General features: G+C 42.0%; 3 protein-coding genes across 3 annotated transcripts; 2 read left to right on the top strand and 1 right to left on the bottom strand.

The window, feature by feature from the left end:
• Positions 1 to 121: 121 nt before the first annotated feature.
• gpd1c (glycerol-3-phosphate dehydrogenase 1c) lies at positions 122 to 4738 on the bottom strand. Its single transcript, XM_031852033.1, has 8 exons — positions 4621 to 4738; positions 3028 to 3205; positions 2108 to 2248; positions 1773 to 1911; positions 1468 to 1580; positions 1119 to 1352; positions 894 to 1000; positions 122 to 550 (listed from the first exon to the last, which is right to left on the bottom strand). The coding sequence occupies exons 1-8, from the start codon at positions 4659 to 4661 to the stop codon at positions 454 to 456; spliced, it is 1050 nt and encodes a 349-aa protein (XP_031707893.1). The 5' UTR covers positions 4662 to 4738; the 3' UTR covers positions 122 to 453.
• A 647-nt stretch (positions 4739 to 5385) lies between these two features.
• LOC116386172 (oxysterol-binding protein-related protein 11) lies at positions 5386 to 15981 on the top strand. Its single transcript, XM_031852191.1, has 13 exons — positions 5386 to 5802; positions 6153 to 6221; positions 6396 to 6571; positions 6910 to 6989; positions 7509 to 7697; positions 8738 to 8936; positions 9959 to 10104; positions 10358 to 10498; positions 11708 to 12167; positions 12273 to 12459; positions 12677 to 12859; positions 13054 to 13207; positions 13711 to 15981. The coding sequence occupies exons 1-13, from the start codon at positions 5687 to 5689 to the stop codon at positions 13765 to 13767; spliced, it is 2157 nt and encodes a 718-aa protein (XP_031708051.1). The 5' UTR covers positions 5386 to 5686; the 3' UTR covers positions 13768 to 15981.
• An 86-nt stretch (positions 15982 to 16067) lies between these two features.
• Positions 16068 to 21681, top strand: LOC116386174 (high-affinity choline transporter 1-like). Its single transcript, XM_031852192.1, has 10 exons — positions 16068 to 16701; positions 16947 to 17119; positions 17945 to 18189; positions 19308 to 19421; positions 19572 to 19727; positions 19818 to 19966; positions 20060 to 20203; positions 20431 to 20584; positions 20663 to 20877; positions 21123 to 21681. Exons 3-10 carry the CDS (start codon positions 18006 to 18008, stop codon positions 21657 to 21659), a joined length of 1653 nt encoding a protein of 550 aa, XP_031708052.1. The 5' UTR covers positions 16068 to 16701; positions 16947 to 17119; positions 17945 to 18005; the 3' UTR covers positions 21660 to 21681.
• The last annotated feature ends 1463 nt before the right edge of the window (positions 21682 to 23144 follow it).

Raw genomic sequence — 23144 nt, 5'->3', positions numbered from 1 at the left:
AGATGAGAAGCACCATCTTCATCCGTCACTACATAAACACTCATGTGAATGGTGTGAATGAGTTGAAATTGTTCAGAATGTTTAAAGTGTAATTTCTTGCAGGTTCTTCGGAAATAAGACAGTTTTCAGTTTCTTATGAATTGATTTTATTGAGAAAACAACATAATGACAAATTTGACATTGTTTTAGTAATAAAATAAGTGGAGTGCATTGCCTTAAAAGGAGTTGTATAGTTTAATACCTGCCACCACTTTTTCACAAAACAAGAACAAAATCAATACAAAAATGCTTTTAAATCTAAGAAAATGGTGGTCCCCATTATGAAGTGTCCCCAATAAAAAGTGCACTTGTTAAATCTCTTTTGTTGTATTGTGCGTTTCAATCTCATGCATCTCTTCCACCCTCTAGTGGTAACTTGCTATAGATGCAGCAGTACACATGATGACAGACTCATCAAATGTGCTCTGGATGGTTCTGCAGACAGGTGATGAACTCTTTCACCTCTTTGCCCTCAAAGCAGATCTGGTAGACTGCAGAAAACAATGGAAACCTGTGAGAGAAAGTTCAACGTTATATGATGTTTGATGGAGGACACCGTCAGTGAGCTGGTCACAGAAAGATTTTCACACGTCAGCATGTCAAATGAACTAATCAGTGGGTCATGACGAAATCAGCTCTGCACACCCATGCAGGTGTGAGAGGACCGTGGCACTGCACAGTGGAACTGTACTTTACCTGTACTTCCCAATCATTGCATTAGAGCTGTGGTTAAATTGGTCCGGTTTTATTCATGTGGTTTTGATAACACAATGGGACTTTATATCACAACATTTAATAGCCAAAAGACGAGGTAACAGTGTTAAACAGTATTTTATAGAGGTAAATGGACTCACTTGTTGATCATGTCCTTCTTTTGTAGGAGCTTGTAGACCTCAGCGGAGGTCTGTGGGCCCTGCAGCTTCTGCCCGTTGAGCATCTCTGCCTCCAGCTCAACAATAGACTGGAGACAGAAACAGTTTTGATGTTGTTTTCTTGATATATTCTGTTCATAAATGTAATATAAAAGTAGACAAGGGTAGAGTTTATGCCTCTGGAGGTCATGATGAAATGGGACTCACCTTGGACGTTTTGACAAAGGCCTCTGCCACTTTGCGGTTTCGTCCCCCATAGCAGGTGGTGATGAGGTCGGCCACGCCGCAGCTTTCCAGGAAAGTGGAGGAGCTCACTTGGCCTTTGCAGAACATCTTGGCGAAGGCGACCATTTCCATCAGACCCAGCCTGATCACCGCCGCCTTGGTGTTGTCGCCAAAACCCAGGCCGTCGCAGAATCCAGCACCTACTGCCACAATATTCTGCCATGCAACATTTGGCTTTTGACTAACACATTGAGGCAAGATTTGAAATATGGAACCTCTCTGAGGTATGAGGAATAGCCACTTAATATTCACAATATGTGGCTGTCTTTACCTTTAGAGCTCCACACAGCTCCACTGTGTCACTCTCTTCTACGACAGTGATGCGAAAGTTGGGAGTCTGAAGCAGCTCTTTGAAAATGAGGCCGTTCGCCTCATTTTTTGCCCCTGTATTAAAAGCAGTTTGTCAAGAAGAAAAAGAAACACAATGTCACTCAGTATTTGTAAAACAGGGAAGTAACGCTGTGTTTTAGTCTTTGTCTGACCACCACACAGCATCCTCTTCTCTAAATTCCACCCTCTGCATGCAAGCAATGTCAGGAAAATGTTGTGAATGCTGAATTAAAAACAGAGTCTAACCGACTGTGGTTTCACAGAACTTCTCATCTGCCACCTCGCTGGCGATGTTGGCCCCCATAAGGACGCTGACCTCGATCTCTAGTTTCTCTCGGATGATGTCTGAGATTAGCTTCAGGCCATCTGGTCCCTCGTCGATACCCTGGATGACAATAACCAATGAGAGACACACGTAGTGCTTGGAGAGTGTGATGGCCTCGAGGTAACGGATGTTTTAAGTGTCACTGCTGTGATAGTCTGTGTGTTGCTCAACTACAAAGTCAGGTGACAATATTTCCCTGTTTCCCCTTTTTTTGCTGTGAGGAAAGCTGACACGAAGAACAATAACAGGATCTTACTTTGATGAGCGATATCCCAATGGTTCCCTCCGTGATGTGAGGTTTCATCTGATTACACAGTTTGCCGATGAACTGGTGTGGGATTACAAAGACGAGGATCGTTGCTCCTTTGACAGCTTCTGTGATGTCTGGAATAGCAACCTAGAGAGGCACAGTCAGTCTTTAAATAGTGGCAGAGTATTACCAACGTGTGGAACAAACAGCTTGTGGCTCTGCTACTTAAATATATGAAATATGTTTTGTCTGACCCGCGGCCCTTTGCTACACGTCTATCCTATCCATCTAATGAAAAGGCCAAAATAATCATCTTGAAAATATATATATATATATATTATGTACCAGGATAAACCCCTTGAGATGTACCATCTTATGTTTTTTCTTTAAAATAATTATTAAAAATAGATTAAACATATATATGTTAATAAACATCCATAACAATAACAAAAAAAGTAAAAGCACAAAAACATATTACAATATCTGAGTCACTTGTTAAAAATGGTTATAATTATACACAAAACTAGTAATTATTAAGTAATAAGCCTTACTGTTTCTTAATGGAAAGTCTTAATGGAGATATAACATCAATGTAACAGGAAAAAAACTTTACAAAACAAACTAAACCCCAATTATAGCTCCTTGGGAAATATCTCAATGTGATATTTTTCATCATAAACAAATCAATAATTATCATGAAACACTATTTCTCTTCCTAGACAATGTGCCTGCTCACACACTTTGTATTTCTTGCCATGTAATGCTTCTTTGCTTTTGCTCTTGATAGATATGTCGTTGAGGTGAGCAGACTCTTGCAGTTATTCATGAGCAGAAACATATGGGTCAAAGATGTGTTATCATGGTTTGAGATTGCAGTGAATCGCATCACCTGCTGTCACACAAGATGTATGAAAACTTAATCTTACCACATTTCTGGGCAGTTTGTGACCTGGCAGGTATTTGACATTTTGGTGCTCTGTATTAATGATCTCTGTGAGCTTCTTCCCATCAATCATTTCTTCATAAACCCACATGTTTACCATTGGGTTGAACCGGTTGGATGCTTTGACATTGTGCCCGATTATTTTGGCAATCGAAGAGCCCCTTGAGGAAGTAAAGAATATGAGCAGACAATCACTGTGAGCAACATTCATCAGAGAAGAAGAAAAGCCTCATGATCCTATCCAAACACTGCAGAACCAGACAAGACTTTGGGAAAGTAAAACAGGTCAGAACAGGCTGAAAAGAAAGCATTGTTCAGGTGAAAATGGAACAAATCCAACCATCAAATAACCATATTTATCTTTAGTAAAGGTCATTAGGTACCCTTTAAGAGTATTGAGACCCTAAACCAAGGTGATGGCTTGATCCTCATCCGTAAATAGTTGAGTCTCAAGGTTTGTTAGATGTGTTAATGCAGAACGTGAGACTGGACGGTAAATTAGTAGGAAAATATGTGTTGGTGTTGGCTTTGATGGTGTTGCCATTCTCTCCCTAGGCTGGTCTTAATTCGTTGACTGAGGAGGCACTAACTGTTACTTTACTCAGGCTGTTCCATACTGGTGTTGTTCTACTTGAGAAAAAAGGTTTCGGTGGACCAGGCTGGTGTTGTACCTGTAGTTTCAGATCGTGACCTCTCGTATTGGTGCTGAGGGATTTTTTGAACATACTATTGCCACATATACTACTTCACAACTTCTGTCAGACTGTACGCCGTCGATTCCTGTCAGTATTTTAAAAGTTTGGACCATGTCGGCTCGTTTGCATCGAAATTCCAGAGTTTGCAAGTTGAGACTGGCAAGTCTTTCTGGGTATGAGAATTTTGAGAGGCCGTGCACTAGTCTCGTTGCGCGTCTCTTAACTTGTTCCAGGGAATCTTTGTCCCGCTTGAGTTTGGGCGACCAGACGACTGAGGCCTACTCGAGGTGAGGACGTACAAAGGATTTGTACAGGTTGAGAAATGATGTTTGATCCAAGGACTTGAACGTGTGTTTGATTGCTCCTAACACTCGGTTGGCCTTGGATACCTGGGTTTGAATGTGCCTGGAGAATGAGAGGTCGATAATTACACCCAAGTCTTTCTCTTCTTGTGTGATTTGAAGCTGATGGGTTGTGCCATCATTGTTCCTCATTGTGTATATGATGACACAATGCTGCTACACTGGCGGGTTAAACTCCCATAAAGTGTCCAAAGGTCATTATTAGGCATCAAAATAATAGACCTTTTTATTATCTGAAGTATAAAAGCATGATCATGATTCCTCAGATTGGTGTAAGATATGGGCTGCGGTCAAAGCGGAAGCGCAATAGATCCACAGCAGTTGGACGCTTTTTAATGGTATAAATAATAGCGTATAGACATTAGACTTACATATTGGTGGTATGGGTCTTAATCTGCTAAATTACAAATCCCCGTTCAGTTAAGCATTGAGTGCATGACATAATAGTTTACACCACTATAAATGTAAATAGTGCTATTGTTTCTGAAATATGCATTTATAAGAGAGCTGTAAAGTTACCAGTTTCCAGATCCGACGATGCAGACTTTATTTGCAGGCATTTTGAACGTGGCAATTGTCCTTCTGTACGGCTGAACTATTGTTCTCTTTATTCACCGTCTCTTACAACTTCCTCATACGCCCTATGATTTCTACAATATCACCCCTCCCCTCTCTCGCCACGGATACACCTCTTTCCTTTTCAGCAGTGGGAATAACATAATAACACAGTGCAACAAGTATCACAGCCATTTTAACACTTTTTGGGGGATCGTTTTCACACATATTATACAATAAACAACTGGTTTTACATTATTAAGATGAATGGATGCATTGAGAGTACAAAGAAGAAAGTCAAACCGGTCATTTATTATTAAGTATTGATTTAGCCAACCGACATCAAGCCAGACAACATATTCAATGAGACTTCCGGTTAAGGTGTTTTTCAAAACAAAGCAATGATATCCGCTCCTGTTTACTACTCACAGTTTAAACAAACAAACAAATGCATTCACGAATGCATACATAATCAGACAACGTACTATATGTCAAAATATGTCAACATGTATGTGCAAAGCATCTATTTTAAATATGCAATTGTTAATCTGCTTTTTTATTTATTTATTCATTTTATACAGTTTAATGTTAACATATTGGGGGGGGTTGGGGGAATACGATATGGTGTATTTATATGGATATTGTTAATCTTTTTTTTCTATTTTAATGTTATTGTGAATCGATACACGGAAGCTTGCGCTCGTGAGCTAGTCACATGACTGGTTTCCTGCCAAAGCAGTAAATACTAGGCGAGCTAGCAGGCACTGCAGGTTATGTGGCTACTCCCTGTATTAGCAGTATTTACAATGTTTTATCAAACGTTATTTAACTTATCTGGCTAACAGTTCAGCGTCTGTTGGGTGTGTTTCGATAAGGGATGAACCGTCAGCTTCAATTTGTGTCATAAGGAAGGCTCGTCCACTTGATCAAATTTGTGGTGACTTAGCTTAGCTAGCTAGCTAGCTTCACAGGTTAGCTTAACGCTAGCAAGCTGAGTTGGCGTCTAACGGAGGCTCTGTTGCTAGTGACTATGCAAGGGGAAGCCACGGCTGTACGAATCCCGGAAAACGAAGGCAAGCTGGATGTATTGCCCCAGACCAGGACCCCAAGCTCGGGGCGAGCAAGTGCCAAAAGCTGGCAGTACAGGTGTGTGGCTGTTACCTGCTAACGCTCATAATTAACGTTACATTTAAGCGACTTTACTGATTTAAGGTACTTTGTTTACCTGTCCGGTTGTGACATACAACGTTAGATATAGATTTTTAACTATGTGTTTTGACCGTCCATTAATTGACCGATTTGCTCTTAAGTTTATGATCAACTTGCTTTCTAACCAGACAGGTAATAGTGAGTTAATTCTGCCCTTTGAGCAAATCTGTGACAAGGCAATGCTCCATGATTAATTAGTGCATACACCTGTGTGTGTTCATTGGCGTGTACTCAGTCAAAGCATTTTAACAAGTGTTCTTTGTCTCCTTGATGACCTCTCATGCCAGTGACCACATGGAGAATATCGATGGCTACTTGATGAAATACACCAACCTTGTAACAGGGTGGCAATACAGGTGAGTTTCATACCGTTTCAATGTAAAATGTTTAGCGTCCCAATCAAGAAACTCTTATCAGTATTCACCAGCCACTGTCAGCCAAATTCCTCATTGTAATCCAGTCTAATCCAATCCAAGTAATGCCGTGGTGGTTTGTACGGCAGACTGTCATAGTCACTTGTTTGTTTTCAGGTTCTTTGTCTTAAACAATGAGGCTGGCTTGCTGGAGTACTTTGTCAACGAGCAGTCGAGGCCCCAGAAGCCCCGTGGCATGCTCCCCCTGGCAGGGGCCGTCATCTCCCCCAGCGACGAGGACTCCCACACCTTCACTGTCAACGCCATCAGCGGGGAGCAGTACAAGCTCAGGGGTGGGTACCTAGATACACACACTGACGTCTTGACATGCATGTTTAACAGTCGTATGTCAGATCACAGTACATCATCTTAGCTTGTTGTTTCAGCCTTTTACTGTTCGCTTGTGTTCGCCTCTGAGTTCCCACGAACTGAGCTGTTCCTTAATATTGATTGTCAGCTTCTTTTTTTCCTCCCGGCCTACTGTCCTCACCATCCATCAAGTTCATACGATATTGATCTGGATGTTTTTCCATTATCCGCTGCTGGTGATGCAGAAGCACACGGGAATCGATCATCGTATTAGAGTGACCATAAGATGGTTTCTTGCTTTTCTTTCGTGTGTTTCTCTCAGCCACCGATGCCAAAGAGAGACAGCACTGGGTGAGTCGACTGCAGATCTGCACACAGCACCACACGGAGGCCATGGGCAAGGTAAGATGTTCTTGGTATTAGACATATGATAGAGCCTGCACGCAGATATACAGAGATATTATGTACTGTGTTGAGACTAAATCTTAGTCAATGCAAACATGTTGTTGATCAGTGTATAATATCCCTTTATTGCTTGCTGCTGTTTAAATCAAACATAAGAAAGTGACTCTGCCGCAGAGCGGATGTAAGCTGGACAGACTTCAGTTTCCTGTTTTCCTTCCTCATGTGCCAAAGAAGCAATCGAGCAAAGCCAGCGGCAGAGCAAAAATCTGGAGCGGTGTGAAATATTAATGTTCATCTCAAAATGCATCTGGTTTTGCCTTGTTCGTAAGCACAGTAATCACTCGTATTGATCTACAGACGACTATGCAGCCCATATTCTATTGTAATGCTCTTGAGATGCACAACAACAAAAAAACACAGAACTCCTCAAAGCTCATTCTTTTCTCTCAGAATCTATCTGTAAAAGTTGTACATTTCTATTTGAACATGACGAGATGAACATTCTGCACTTCACAGAGTAATCCTCCACCCAAGTCCCGGAGCTACTCTATGGCGTCTCAAGGCAGCGGCAGCTCTCCCATGTCGTTACGCCGGCCCAGCCAAAACCCCGCCTCCTTATTCGGCTGGTCGCAGCTCAACAAGGGCTCGTCACTCTACGGCAGCAAGAGGTCCCTGCTGCCAGACCACCTGATGGATGCTAGAGAGGTACAGCCAGCCAGAGACTAAGTGTTGTTGATCGGAACAGCTCAGAATCTAATCCTGCACGCTTGTTAACATATCATTGACATCTCAGGACCAGCAATTAACTAGGGTGCTATGGGCTGCTGCACTTAAACGGCTAAGAATATTTCAAATGAATTGCTTTGAAGATAATAGTGAAAAATGTCTCAATGGTCTTTATGTTGGAGATTAAGAAAAGAATGAATTTAAAAGCTATAGCTTGCGTCATCACACTTCCTGCAACAGACGCAAGCAAAAATTACGTTTCTGCTGCTCGGCAGAAATCTGGGTTACAAGTGAAATCAAGAACATCTGATCCAATCAAAATGCTGTTAGGTCTGTGTGATGCTCTGTTATGTAATCAAGCTGCAGCCAGAAACATCTTTAAAATCCCGCCATGGTGGATGGCTAAAGATCCTACCACACACAAACATACAGAGGGAACTTTATTATAATTATATGCTTGATGTTCCTGCAAGACATCCAGTGTTCAGTGTAAAATACTTAAGACTGAGTTTTAAAGTAGGGCTTTTGTTGATTTAGATTTGTCTTCACTTTGACCGATTGGTGTGACGCAAATTGTCCACAAGGGGGCGCTGATGTCTCTCCCTGAACATCAGTGTACTCCAGATCAATCATGCATTTTTTGATTTATGGATTGTTCTTCTCAGCTCCCTTCAAACAATAGTTGTCCTGTTTACTAACCACCACATGGCAGTACTTTAAACGGTTGAGCTGAACTACCTTAGCTGACAATTTCAGAAGTGCTGATTCAAAACAAAAATATCCATTTAGTTTCTTAATTTTTGAGCATACAGTAAGGGAGAAAGCTAAGGGGTATTGGCAACTTTGATTTTTATATGTTATTGTCTCAAAGCATGGATGTTGTGCATAGATAAAAAAGAAAGCCATGTTAAGAGATTTCAATTAATTTAAACACATTTAACAACAGTACCTGCACAGGTAAACGTCATTACTCATCTTTTTTGCCTTCTATAACGGAACGCTCCTTGATCCCCTTCCAGATGATGACCCAGGCCCAGGGCCAACACAGAGACCTAATCCAGAGCATCGAGGGTCTGCCTCCAGCCCCCGGCTTCTCCCCTCTAGACCAGGATCTGCTGATGCTCAAGGCCACTTCCATGGCCACCATGAACTGCCTCAACGAGTGCCTGCACATCCTGCACCTGCAGCAGATGGCCAGGCAGAGAGGCTCCCTGGGAGGTCAGTGGAGGAGGGGGGGTTGTTGTGCATATTGTGAATCTGAATATGGTGTCTTCTCAAGGTCTGTTTGTATGCTTGGAGAGTATTCTGACAGTGCAGTCAAGGAAAAAAAGTGAATGCATGCTAAGCGACCTTTTTTTTTTTTTTTTTTTGTTTTTTTTTGTTAAGAAGTGAGCATTTCTGCCTCACTGCAGATGAAGTGTTTTTGTCTGCTGAATAAGCCGCCCCTGTCCTCTACGTTTTCTGTTAACTGAGGCCACATGCGGTCCACAACAAATCATAGCCTTGTATATGCAAGCCTGCACCCAATCTAACAGTTAGCGTTGGCCGGACAGTGGAATTATTTTGCATTATTGATGAGGAACCGTGCCTATTCTTACCACCTGTCTCCAAGATAATGAGATCTCGGATGGTTAAAATGTCCATCGGCAACGCTTTGAGGACAGAATTCAGTTCTAAATCAGCTTCATGTTAAAAAAAAAAACATTCCCGTTTTAGAGAGAACCCAATGTGAAGTGTCCAAGTCGCTGATATCTCAACACTTTCTATTCAGGACAATTTGAAATGGGGAAACGACCAGCTAATGCCCCACTTCTTCAAAGCAGATCTCATTACTCGATGTATATTTCATTAGGCCAGAGTCGTCGCAGCAGCCAATCAGATAAAACTGTCCAACGACGCACAAGGTGTATTTGAATGAGATCTGCCCACCTTTTAAACATGCATAAAAAAATGCCATCGTCATACGTGGAGGGTTTATCCAATCAGAGAACGGGGACGTTTCCTGCTGGCGGGGCCAAAGTATCCTGATACCTGGTTTGTCAGAGGGGTTGGGTTACACTCTCTTGGTCTAGGACAGCGTCTGAGGAGTAGCCATCTGTCCAGTCAGCAGCCAGGGGGTTGTTTAGAGCTACGCCTGCGTGTGTGCGCAGCTGTGAGTGTCAGGGGGACTTGGGAGGGAGGGGGGGACAGTACCATGAGTACCTCTGAACTTGCCGCCTTGCACTCCCCGTCCCCGGCAGGACCCACCATCGAGTGGTTGGAGCCCAAGCTGCCCGACATCCTGAAGAACGGCAGCAGCTCCCTGGGAAGCTTCGCGACAGGGGAGGGCCTGCTGGAGGGGAGCGGTCTGGAGCTCGGCAGCCCCGACTCTTGCAGCTTCTCTGGGGTAAGAACAAGCGAATGACGCCCCCTCTCAAAGGAAACAGATCTGGGAAAAGTTGTACCAACCTGTTGGTCATCAGGAAGTTGACTTGACATAGTTTATTTGCCTTTCTAAATCAGCTATAAACTATACAGTTAGTTTTTCTTTTTTAAATGGTCGAGCAGTTTTGCAGTCTCCCACAACATAAACAACCATTGTCTTTCGACCTTTGCTGTCAATCAAGCAGGTTGTTGAATTGATCACATCCCTCTCTCAGGAACAGGAAGACATCGATGCGGAGGATGAGGCCGAGGACTCGTTCACCGATAAGGAAGAGGACCTGGGTGCTGTGGAGGAGGAACGCAGCGTCATCTTGCACCTGCTGTCCCAGCTGAAGCTGGGTATGGACCTCACGCGGGTAGGTCGAGTTCCACGTAAAGCCAATCGCCCCCCCTCCACCACAAACTCCTCCCACACTTTGTTTTGTGTTTGAGCAGGTTTTCTGTGTCATTACGAGAGGAAGATTATGAGTTTATGGATTATGTTGGTAATTCCAGACCGATAGTCCCACAGAGAGGGGTATGAGAGGTGTTGGTGCTTAGATTAGCTGTTTGTACATAATGTAGTATAGTGGGCTGTGATCTATAACCCTGACGCATAAAATTGTTTATTCACCTCTCATAGGATTTAAAACGGTTTGTAACACATCGTGTAGTCTATAAAACAATAAGGGCTCAAACAATTGTTTGTTTTGTTTTATTTCTTAATTTGGGACTTAATTTTCTTGATTACATTTTTTTAAACAACTAAATGTTAAAGTTCATGTTTTGTAGATGAAACATTTTCTTTGAGTTTTCTTCATTTTCTATTCATTAAAACCACTTTTAATTCGTTTTTACAATCAATATAAATGAATTATAACGTATATGACAGCTTCCTGAGATATCCCATGGAGGTGAAAACATATCGGTTGAATATTAATATTGGGATAAATTATGATAATAAAGACGTCCTTCAACTAAACACCAAAATACAGACGTAGAACAAGTTGAAAGACGGTAAGTTGCGAGTAGTATTACTTTGAGTGAAGTGGAATGAGCAGCTCTGTCTCACATGTGAAGATGATCTTTAACTGTACAGTGGTATGGTGTAGACGGCCACTATAAGTCAGTCTTAAGATTAAAGCTTGAAAAAGCGTTGAGTTTGTTTGAATGGAAAAGTGTTCAGTGACTGAATGAATGAGTAAATGTTAGATCAGGTTGTTGGGTCTGTCTTTCAATACTCTCATTTGTAATGACCTTACAGGCTGAAGTAAGCACTTCTTGCTTTCTAATTACTCCTCCTGCACACACTTAAAAACAGTTAAGTCATTCTATCGTCCCGTGTCAGTTTGTTCTAGTATTTGGATAGCCTCCTCTTGGGTTGCTGATTAATCAGTTATCTGGTGGATCTGTTGGCTGACCTCTGATGGAGATCTAGACACTTTGGGCCCAGGGTCATGTCCAGTAAACGTCACATGGTCACTTGATGCATCAAACCGAAAAGAAAAAGGCGATGGAACATGAGCTTTAGTTGGTTGTGACCTGTGTTGTTCCAACTAATAAAGAAATCGTGATTCTCCTTCCAGGTGGTCCTCCCCACCTTCATCCTAGAGAAGCGCTCTCTGCTGGAGATGTACGCTGACTTCATGTCACATCCCGACCTCTTTGTGACCATCACCGACGGCAGCAGCCCGGAGGACCGCATGGTCCGCTTTGTGGAGTACTACCTCACGTCCTTCCACGAGGGACGGAAGGGGGCCATTGCCAAGAAGCCCTACAACCCCATCATCGGCGAGACCTTCCACTGCTCCTGGAAGGTACCCAAGAAACCAGAGGCCTCCAAGGAGCATTCAGAGGATAGCCCCGACCCGGCCGCCCCCCAGGACCCCTACCAAGTGCGCTTTGTGGCGGAGCAAGTGTCCCACCACCCCCCCGTGTCTGGCTTCTACGCTGAATGCCAGGAGAGGCAGATGTGTGTGAACACGCATGTGTGGACCAAGAGCAAGTTCATGGGAATGTCTATCGGTGTGTCCATGATAGGGGAAGGTGAGCCGGCAATGTTTTTGTATTCTATTTGCATTAGTTTCATCAGAAAGTAAGCTGTCTTCCTAAATAGTAGTTACTGTTTCTGTCCTCTGCTCGTCTTTCCAGGTTGTCTTTATTTGCTGGAGCATGAAGAAGAGTACACTTTCACGCTGCCTTGTGCCTATGCACGCTCCATCCTCACCGTTCCCTGGGTGGAGCTGGGCGGCAAAGTCAACATCAGCTGCGCTAAATCTGGCTACTCGGCGGTCATCACTTTCCAGACTAAACCATTCTACGGTGGCAAATTACACAAGTGAGTCCCTCCCGGGTAGCAAGTTGATATCTATGTTGTTGTTGTTTGTTCTGTTCTGCATCCTGCTCCTTTTCAGATGGTTGATATCTCTGAAGTAACGCCTACATCTGAAAAATGTTTTGAATCCACAACACGCATATTTTCATACTTTTCCTTCAAGCAGGCTTTTAAAATATTGTATGAAATGTATTGATTTCATTGCCCTGCCTAAATATAGGGTCACAGGGGAGGTGAAGCACAACACCACCAATGCGGTGGTGTGTCGCGTGCAGGGCGAGTGGAACGGGGTTCTGGAGTTCAGCTACACCAGCGGAGAGACGAGAGTGGTGGACGTCACCAAGCTGCCTGTTACCAAGAAGAGCGTTCGACCGATTGAGAAGCAGGGACCAACTGAATCCAGGTCCGAACACTGCAGGGTTTATTTTGATGCCTTTTTTATTCATATGTTGAAGTCTATCCTAAAAACGTTGCTTATTGGGGAGAGTTTTTGTAATACAAGGTCAAATACAACTCCACATCCTTGTGCTCTCATGGAACAGGAAGCTAATCAGTTGCATGGCTCTATGACGTCTCACTGACTTCACTGCATTTCAGGCGCCTGTGGCAGCATGTCACTGAGGCCTTGCGGCAGAAGAACGTTGAAAAAGCCACGGAGCACAAGAGGATTCTGGAGGAGAGGCAGAGGACGGAGGAGAGGCACCGGGCTGAGACCGAAACCACTTGGAGGACCAGATACTTTGACAGAGAGGTGAGCAAGTTGACGACAATAGAATCACAATGTCGTTGCTCCTTGATGTATTTGACCATCATGAGGGTTTGATGAAACGGCATTCATAGATTTGTATCCGGTCAGGGGACAAGAAGACACTTATGAGCATGCACAGCTTGTGGAAGGTCACCTGTGGCGACTCAAACCCACTCTAAGTCCCCTCCTGCTGGAGTGGTCTCACCTTCCACTAACCTATTAAAAATGTCCCAAGAATCTGGCTCACTTAAAGTTACTACGAGGAACTTTTAACTGGTTATGAAACGGTCTCAATGTGATACTGTTGTCTCTATATGACCGACATAAGTAAAGGAGACTTCGGGTCTGATCTAATTTGTGCCATGATGGCCAAAAACATGCTCAGCGTTCTTCCTGCTGTTTTAAGAATCATTTCCATCCCAAACAAATGATGGCATCGATGACTTTATTGGAGTAAACAATGAGTAGTAATAATATGTTGACACTAGTCTCTTCTTCTCCACCAGGGTGAAGGATGGGTCTATCACAAACCACTTTGGAAAACCTCTGCATCCAAATCCTAGTTTCTTCAGTCTGTCTTTGATGTAGATATTGTAGATTCAGGAGTTTGTGAGAGTGTGTGTGGACACACACATGGTTATGAAATGAGAGCATGACCTGCACTGACGTACAGATGAATGCAGCATGGGGAGGAGGACAGAGACGGCATGACTTAAGGTGTTCTCATGGTTTTCACCAAGCCTCGAAGTACAAGCTGTTGTACTGCTGATCAGTTGTTTTTTATAATCTAATGTCAATGAAAACCTCTTGTTGTACAGGTATAATGGTACTCTATCTACACAGCCTTAAGACAGCCTGATCAACCTGGATATGCTTCTTTTCAAGCTGTGGGATCGCGTGACATTTGACTTCCAACATAAAGAAAACCTAAATATTTGGAATACTGCCTGTTAAATGTAATGCTGTGAAAATGTAGTGATTTGATTTGGTGTGTTGGAATGTATAAGATCTCATCCATGTTTAAGTGACTGTACACTCTGCTTCAAGTCAAAGTGTTTCTCTATAACAAACAGTAAATATTCATGACTAACGAATCAAAGTAAAACAAACATTTTTAGGCACTAGCTTTTTGAGAGTATAACAGTCAAGCTCAGCTGATCTGCTTCATCCGGACTGTAAACTTGTGCTTTCGTCAGATGTGATTGAGGAGAGCTTTGCGAGTAGGTCACGATACCAGAAATTTAGTAAGGACACCGGTGAAATTTCTCGATACTCAATCCGATACCACAGTAAAAAACTAAACGTGCTTCAACGTACTCTTATTTCAGTTTGCACACCGATTTCTTTCCGATAAGTTATTAATCCCTAATGATCCCCCTTAAGTTTCTCGCCAACAACTACATTTTACATTTGAGCGCACCATGATAACGTTATTTACCTTCTCCCAGTACTCATTTTCACCGGATATTGAACACATACTGGAACTCAATGCAACCTCCGTACATTAGCTCCATTAACTAGCGCTCCTCCTGCTGATTTCAACACATTTGTAGCACTATCGGGTAAAGCTTCCATCATCCCTGTGACGACGAGACCCCATTAGTCTGGAGCCCTGATCCCTGGTACCTGTGGTACTCTAGAAAAATGAGTACCGTCCCGTTTTCAGACTTTCAGCATCGACTTGGTGCCAAAGTATCGGTTTTCGTGACATCCCGAAATCTCGTTTCTGTCTCCAAGCCCGAGAGGAAATCACCCCAATGACCTGACCAGGGTCATTGTTTCAGACATTAAAGAACTGCTCACAGGCTGAGGTACTCCCTGTGACGAGTAAACTGATGTGTAAAACTGGTAGAATAACCTGTTCACATTATAATTTGAATATTGATTGGTATCTGGTAGATTGTGTGCCTTTTAGATGTACTCATTGAAATAAAGTCATGCAGTTTATCTCGTGTATTCAATTGTTTGATGCTATATTGACGAAGACGTTGTTGGAATGGGATGCCATCGACTAGCTGACAAATAACTACATTTAAAATAATAATCGCATGCGAATGCATCTACAGACTGCTACCCCCATTATCTCTTCTTTTTACTCCTGTGCTTTTTGCAGTGGATGGAGAAATTCCTACATGCACGACATCTCTTCATCTCACTGAAAGTGTACTACTCCCGTGTCTGCATTACTTAAGTTTATAAATGTCTGGTAAAAGCTTTTAACTAAATTTGCTTGTTTTGTAATGCAAATAAATATTTTCTTTGAATGTGTAATTATCCCCAATCTTTGTGCTTTAATTGCGCTTGTTTTTTAGAGCCACTTTCTGTATAGATGTTAACATTTCTCATTCCATTCATGTTTTAGTTTAATTTGGAAGTAATTTCAGTCTACCTTACTGTGATACATGTGACAAACATTCCTTTGTCTCTCTCCCCCCCCCCCCCCCCCCCCTTCACATTCTCACAGCGTCCCAGTATCAAGTAGGACACGTTCCTCTTCTCTACAGAAAGAGACGCTCCCTCCTCTCTCCACGTCTTGGTGCCTTATGCAAACTCTTTCTGTGAGTCTTCCAACTTTTGTGTGTGTGCTTTTTTAGAGTCAGTGATTCATGTTGGGAGAAGTCAACAGCACTGATTATTCGAGGGTTTGACATTGTCTTGGTATTGGATTCTACTGCTCGTCTTGCTGACCTATGAAATGCACTGACATTGAAGGAAACCTGATGTTGTAGAAAAATGGACATGTGTGGAGAATAATCAAATAAATTGCGTATCGGTTGTATTCTGTGTTGAGTTTTGTTCTCCACCAAGTTAACGCTGTTTTCCTCCTGCTTCCTCTACTCTTTGACATCGGTACAAATATTTCATTAAAGTAAATTGGAAAGGTTGAAACATGAGGCTATCAAACTGCAGTTCTAGTAGAAACATCTTGTTAGAAAAACCCCTCCCTTAGTTCTAATGGCCTAAGGGAGGTACATCGCTCCTTTAGTTCTAATGGCTTAAAGGAGGGAAAACTTCCGGATTTCCCAAAGTAAATGATTACCACCAGTCCGGTTCACCATAAGGATCTCGTCACTCCGTTCCCTTCAGCAAAATCCTGGCCTCTCAATTTACCAAAGGATTCTCGTGTGAGAATCTGGCGTAGGTCTTTGTCAGGAGTCCTGGCGAGAATTGGAGATGTTGAGATCCTGCTCGAAGGACCATTATGTTAGAAAAATTCACTCGAGACTGGTGTAAAAATCATTCATCAATGGACATTTATTCTTTGCAAAGAAGGAGACAGGGTTGGTTCACATACAGAATGTACACCAAGACCGCTCGAAGACCTGTCTCCGAGTCTCTGGTATTTATACTAAGTAAACAACATGCAGTGGGCTGGCACAGGGTAACGCACACACATTTCGCGTTTCACACAGGCGTCTACGTATCTGGACACTTTAACAATTCGTTCTAGTACAAAGGTCACTTTCTCGTAAGTCATGGTCGCAAATCAGCCCTGCGTAAGTATTGACGCTTTCTACAAGTTTATTATCATTCTTATTCAGGACAAACAGCTGAAGTGTTCTTTTGGCAATCAACTGCTTCTTAATAGACTAAACATTTGATGAAGATGCCTGGTGTCCCAGATAGTTCACACAAGGACACAGGCCTTAAACACTACAGAGGACATGAGCCTCTGTTAAATGTATAACATTCACTAATTATTAAAGGCATACTAATTATTAACTTGGATTTTTCCCAACAGTTTCTGATGAAGCAATTCATGTTCCCAGTGTACAGTCAAGTGTAACCGAACGCCGTCATTGTATTGACCGTCTCTACAGCAGCATGAAGTGTCGAGGTGTCTGACTCAAGAATCTTACCACTGGACTAGAAAACTTAAGCCCGACTGTAACCAAAGGCCCGCACAAGAACGAAGTGAGTGTCAGAAAAGAGGCTCTGCAGGTTTGGTAGCATATTGCAGGTGATCTATGTGAGATAAAACGGTTATCTAAAATTGTAATAGGTTTACATTTAAGTTCTGAAGACATCACCCAGTGACTTCACAGTGGATTTTATTCAATTAAAAAAAGCCTTTGTTTTGTGTTTGTCTGCTTTTTGTGGCTTTTAAAAGGTAGAAACTATAAAGAATATGTCCTAGGGACAGCAGACACACTTTGGACTCGTGCTAAATGAAAACAAAAATTCAGAGAGCTAACAGCGTCAACTGAAGGGCCAAAAAATAAGCTTTCCAACACGGTTTTATATGTGGCATAACTAAAAACTGAACCTGTGGATGCTTGTTTGAAACACTCAAAAGGGTTCCTCCATACATTATGCTTTAAGACGCAGATGAACTATGAACTTCAACTTCAGAAAGGGAACAATGTGTGATGTAAGGTGCCTCTGTCTCCCTCATGCTGGTCACCAACCCTGCTCCTGTAGAGCTGCTGCTTTGCATGTTTTAGGGGTCATCTGACTTTACATGCTTCAGAGAATACTGAGAATAATAATTTGTTAAAATGTGTACTTTCTTTATTTGACAGTCGACAAAGTTTTGCATGCAGTGGAAGTTAACTTAACCCAGCAAGTCTGAACAGTAACGGAACATGACGTAACTTAAACTGTAATGGAGGGAAATGAAGACGCTCTAGACATGTTTTGTAGACATCTTAACGCTGATTGGCCAAGACTCCACACGTCACATCAAAGATGTTTTATTGTGATGATAACAACATCATCTTTTCTCCTCGTCTTCTCCAGTCTGAGAAACACTCTGCTGCTGTTCACTGACGGGAGGGCAACACCTGTCTGTTAATCAACGATGGCTCTCAATATACCAGGCCTGATAATGATGGTGGCATTCTACTTGCTTGTTTTGGGAATCGGCATCTGGGCCTCTGTAAAGTCTAAGAAGATGGAGAAAAACACAAAAGGTAGACAGGTGGAGGTTTCTTTTTTGGCTGACCGGAGTGTCAGCTTGGTAGTGGGAGTCTTCACAATGACAGGTGAGTTTTGGTTTGCTTATTTCAAACACACAATATGGATCATCAGTGTCATTTATTTGTTATTTTGAAACACCTGTATAATCTCTGGTCTTTTCTATCCTCAGGTTTTTGTAAATTGGTCAGATACAAATTCCAGTTTGCATGTTTGTGTCACACACTTATTTTCTGAAACACTGTTCGAGCATTTCTTTAACCCTCCTGTTACTTTTGGGCTCAATCATTTTTTTTGCTTTATATTTAATGACTTTTCCTAATGTAATGGGGACAACTAGGTAAACATAAAATGAACATGATAATATGTTTTCAATGTCCTGTACACATGCTGTACGCATCGGTGTTCTTTGGGGTCGATTTGACCCCAGGCTGTTTTAGCTGTATAAAACATATAAGAATTGAGGTCATCATAACATGCAATTTTATAATCTTCAAAAAGCTTTAGGGCCCTAGCCTAACATAACCATAACTGTAGTAGTGCGAGAACCACTGATAGTTCAGGATATACTTGAGAGGACAAATTTAGAGGGGAGGCACGTGTATGGGGACAGTTGGAAAGACTTGGATGTGACCCACTTGCAAGCCTACATTGGGTTGCTCATTTTGGCAGGAGTGTACAAGTCAAAAGGCGAAGCAACAGCAAGCCTTTGGGCTGCTGACACTGGAAAGGCAATATTTACAGCCACCATGTCTCTGAACACATGCAATGTTTTCTCCCGTGTCATATGCTTTGATGACAGAGAGCAGGTTTGCCTGCTTTTTTTTCAGGCGAACTTGAAACTTTTCAATTTGAGCTGTGTGCCATCTTCATGCTCTATTAACCAGTAACATATACACAATATTTACCAATCCCAACAAATCTCACAAGTGTTACCTGTATTAGAGCATCAAAATTATTAAAATAGTCCTTGTAGTTACAGAATTGAAGTCTTTTAGGTATGGGTATGCCATTTTCGAGCAGAGGCCTAAAAATAGGGCTAGGGCTAAAGAAGTTTTAAATTGCTGGGGTCAAATTGACCACAAGGATAAAAGATGTTAGTCAATTTGAAGGTAACAGGAGGGTTAATCAAATCTACAGTACATTAATGATTCAACCATAATGATGTATCTGTGTTCTACTGTAGCTACTTGGGTTGGAGGTGCCTTCGTCATTGGTATTGCAGAGGTAGTTTATGACCCCACCAGGGGTCTAATCTGGGCTCTTGTTCCTCTGCACATGTCCATTTCCTTTATCATTGGTAAGTGTAAATAAAATGCTTTGGAATATGTCCTTTTTTCATGAGTTGTGTCTCAGATCAAACTGTTCCCATGTTTTGATTCATTAAATATTTGTGTCACTTCTATACAGTGTTCTTAAGTATGAAAAGTATTTCCTTCTTTTTTTAAAGGTGGACTGTTCTTTGCAAAGCCAATGAGGGAGAACAATTACATCAGTATGATGGATCCATTTCAGAGGAAGTATGGAAAAGGACTGACTGTGGTTCTTGCCATTATTCCACTCATAACTGAAGTTGTCTGGATTCCTACAACACTGATGTCCTTAGGTACACATGTACAAGTACACTCAGAGTAATGAATTTCCCTCATCATACTTTTCCTCCATTATGTGTACTGCTTGTGTTTGCATGCTGCAGGAGCAACCATGAACGTAGTTCTAGATCTGCCCTTCAGTGTTTGCATCTGGATCTCTGCTGCAGTGGCGATCATCTACACCGTTCTTGGCGGTCTCTATTCAGTGGCTTACACTGATGTCATCCAGATATCACTGGTGCTTCTGAGCTTGGTGCGTTTTTACACAATGAAAGTTAAAGATGATGTGTTTCCCATGTCATCTTTTCATATTTAGAGTCTGCTGAGTGATTTCCTCTTTCCACAGTGGTTGTGTGTCCCTTTTGTTCTCACCGGTAATGTTTATACTGACATTACTGAAACAGCATTCAACCACACATACCAGGGCTCCTGGCTGGGCCGGCTTGAGTCAGATGAAATCGGGAGATGGATTGATCAATTTCTAGTGATGGTGAGATGAACATTACAGTATGATGGTTTAAAATGCTCTGCTTCTTTATTTAAGATTTATCTAAAATTCCATGTTCACATGAGGCTTAAAGTAAAAATATAAAATGAATGTTTTATAACCCAGTTCTGATTTAAATATATCTCACTTATCTGAAGCTAAACGTTATGATGAACATCGCTATCAGGATAAAGTGTGACTTTGTTTGTTCCACATTTTATATTGTCTAGACTTTGGGCAATATGGCCATTCAGGATTTCCATCAAAGGATTCTGTCCTCCAGCTCCACGTCCACAGCCAGGAGCGTCTGTTTCATAGCTGCAGGGACCGTCATCATTGTAGGAATCCCATCTGTGCTGATTGGAGCTGTAGCAGCTTCAACAGGTAATCTCCACTCTTTACCTGTTGGGAATCTGTCATGTCAGGGTGGTAGATCAGCATGTTCTGGCTCCTGTGTTTCAGACTGGAACTCCACCTCATACGGTTCTCCTTCTCCATACGAGCGAGGGGAGACGGCCATGGTGTTGCCCATCACCCTTCAGAATTTAACCCCAGCATATATTTCTGCTTTTGGCATCGGAGCGATTGCTGCTGCAGTGATGTCATCTGCTGACTCTTTCCTTTTGTCTGCAACCACCATCTTCTCCACCAACATCTACCTGACCATCAGGAGTCAGGTGCAGTACAAGGAACAGGAGCATGGAAGTGCTTTACTATTTATGCCTATTCTCACCTCTTCACTGGTTCTCAGTTCGCTGTTTTACTGCTTTGCATATATTCTTTTTCTCAAGTGATATGTCACAAAATGTACACATAAGATAATATGCATATTTGTCTTCTGCTGCTATCACAGACATGTTATAGAAGATATTTAATCGTATAGAAGATTAAATATTCATGTTTTTAATGGTTTTGTTTTTAGGTATCCGATAAAGAGCTACAATGGGTGATCCGTCTCTCCATAGTGGCTGCAGGACTTTTGGGAACATCCCTCACCTACCTGGACAGCAGCATCATGGCGTTCTTTATCCTGGGATCGGACCTGTCTTACACCATCATGCTCCCCCAGCTGATCTGTGTCCTCTTCATCAGGGTTTCCAACGGCTATGGAGCTGCTGCAGGCTTTGTTGTTGCAGTGGTGATGAGAGTTTTGTGTGGAGAGCCGGTGTTTGGCCTCCCTGTGATCCTGCATTTCCCAGGATGCACTTTAGAGGATGGTGTTTACATTCAGCGCTTTCCTTTCAAGACCATTATCATGCTGTCTGCTATGGCCTCCATCCTGGTGTTTTCATATGTGGCCTCACTCCTGTTTAACAAGGGGATCCTTCCTGATAGGTTTGATGTGTTCAAGGTGAAATCACAGGAAGCACCACCACCAGCAGAGGGAGCCAGAGAGGCTGATAGTGAAAAGACTGATGCCCCAAATGAAAATGAACCAATGCTCGATACAAGTTGCTAATAAAATTTCTGTTGACTTTATGTCTTATTGTCTTTTTGTGACATTGTTGTTGTTGCCAATGATGTTCCCTGGTTTCTATGGTTGCACACTAATGACCTTCATTTTAAAGACCAAATGGTCAAACAGACAAACTCTACAAAGATCGTTTTCTTTTTCTACATTTCTATCACTTCTGCTTTAATACATATGATTATTAATAAGCACTAAATAGCAATCTTTGTTTCATTGGGGTTTTTTTCTTTCATGAATTTCACAAAATATTTTATTCTTTTATTCCTTAGCCTATTTTTTTCTACTAAACGATATGTGCCCACTGTATCATATGCAGAACTGTGGGGTAAGATACATATTGTTAATGTGACAGTAGATGATCCTGTATTTTTTATCATGGTTTGATGCACAATGAGGGTGTTTTCTCATGTGATTCTACTGCATGTCAATTGTGTAATTGATCGTCTCTCTCTTATTCTCTCACACGGCGCATTGTTTGAATACAGTCATTAGGCGCTTTCTCAGAGAAGGGAATCTTCTCATGTAGCAACTTAGTTACACAAGAGGCAGAAAGTCACCACTGATTTGAATGAAGACAAGGTAACAACTTAGAAGAATCCTGTCGAACAGGAATATGTCAAGGACACTTTAAAATGCACGATATGCCAGTAAGTCATGCAATGACTTCAGCAAACACTTTGTCTGCATATTCAGATTTTATCTTATTCTTAACAATACTCATGACATTATTAGTAGTAATTCTTAACCTGAAAAACATGACTAATGCATGAATGTGTATACACTATATGTTCACTTCCTGCTGCAGCTACTTGGGTCGGAGGTGGGTTTATCATTGGAGATGCAGAGTCGGTTTGTGACCACACAAAGGGTCTAATCTGGGCTCTTATTCCTCTGCAAATGTCCTTTTCCTTCATTATTGGTAAGATCCTCTTAAAAATGGTATTCACATCCCAGATAAATCACATAAAGAGCATATAAAAGCCACTATGTGAGGCCAATGGTATGTCTGAAATGTCTTGTCCTAATTACATTTCAAGCAATACACTAAGCAATAATAAACAAGCTTCCGAACCTTGACAAAAATACCCTAACTCTTTTTAAAGGTGGGCTGTTCTTTGCGAAGCCAATGTGGGACAAAAACTACATCACTGTGATGGATCCATTTCAGAGGAAGTACGGAAAAGGACTGACTGCGGTTCTGGCCATTGTTCCCTTTATAAGTGAAGTGATGTGGGCTCCTGTTGCACTCATTTCCTTGGGTAATACAAACACATGAACAGACTGGCACATTTTCTTCCACAGGTGTTAAACAAACGTTGATATGATAAACTTGTTCCACATAGCATCTTATGCGTTTTAAGTACATGTGTGGGTGTGTTTTTTATGCCTCCAACAGGGGTCTCTGTTAGCTTCTTTTCCGGTCTGCCCTTATGTCTTGGCATCTGGATCTCTGCTGAAATAGCCATCATCTAT

This window comes from Anarrhichthys ocellatus, unplaced genomic scaffold, assembly GCF_004355925.1.
Source record: "Anarrhichthys ocellatus isolate YVR2014 unplaced genomic scaffold, GSC_Weel_1.0 scaffold12, whole genome shotgun sequence".
Classification (NCBI taxonomy): Eukaryota; Metazoa; Chordata; class Actinopteri; order Perciformes; family Anarhichadidae; genus Anarrhichthys; species Anarrhichthys ocellatus.
Note: the sequence above shows the minus strand (reverse complement) of the source record. Positions and strands in the feature narration are given on the sequence as shown.

Bases quoted from the DNA above. Each gene is read 5' to 3' on its own strand.
- gpd1c (XM_031852033.1), bottom strand. From the start codon at position 4,661: ATGCCTGCAAATAAAGTCTGCATCGTCGGATCTGGAAACTG. The intron at 2,249-3,027 runs GTAAGATTAAGT...GTGCCTCTCTAG, and splicing joins ACAAACTGCCCAGAAATGTG to GTTGCTATTCCAGACATCAC. The intron at 551-893 runs GTGAGTCCATTT...TTTCTCTCACAG, and splicing joins AAGAAGGACATGATCAACAA to GTTTCCATTGTTTTCTGCAG.
- LOC116386172 (XM_031852191.1), top strand. From the start codon at position 5,687: ATGCAAGGGGAAGCCACGGCTGTACGAATCCCGGAAAACGAAGGCAAG. The intron at 6,572-6,909 runs GTGGGTACCTAG...TGTTTCTCTCAG, and splicing joins GGAGCAGTACAAGCTCAGGG to CCACCGATGCCAAAGAGAGA. The intron at 10,105-10,357 runs GTAAGAACAAGC...TCCCTCTCTCAG, and splicing joins ACTCTTGCAGCTTCTCTGGG to GAACAGGAAGACATCGATGC.
- LOC116386174 (XM_031852192.1), top strand. From the start codon at position 18,006: ATGGCTCTCAATATACCAGGCCTGATAATGATGGTGGCATTCTACTTG. The intron at 18,190-19,307 runs GTGAGTTTTGGT...GTTCTACTGTAG, and splicing joins GGGAGTCTTCACAATGACAG to CTACTTGGGTTGGAGGTGCC. The intron at 19,422-19,571 runs GTAAGTGTAAAT...CTTTTTTTAAAG, and splicing joins GTCCATTTCCTTTATCATTG to GTGGACTGTTCTTTGCAAAG.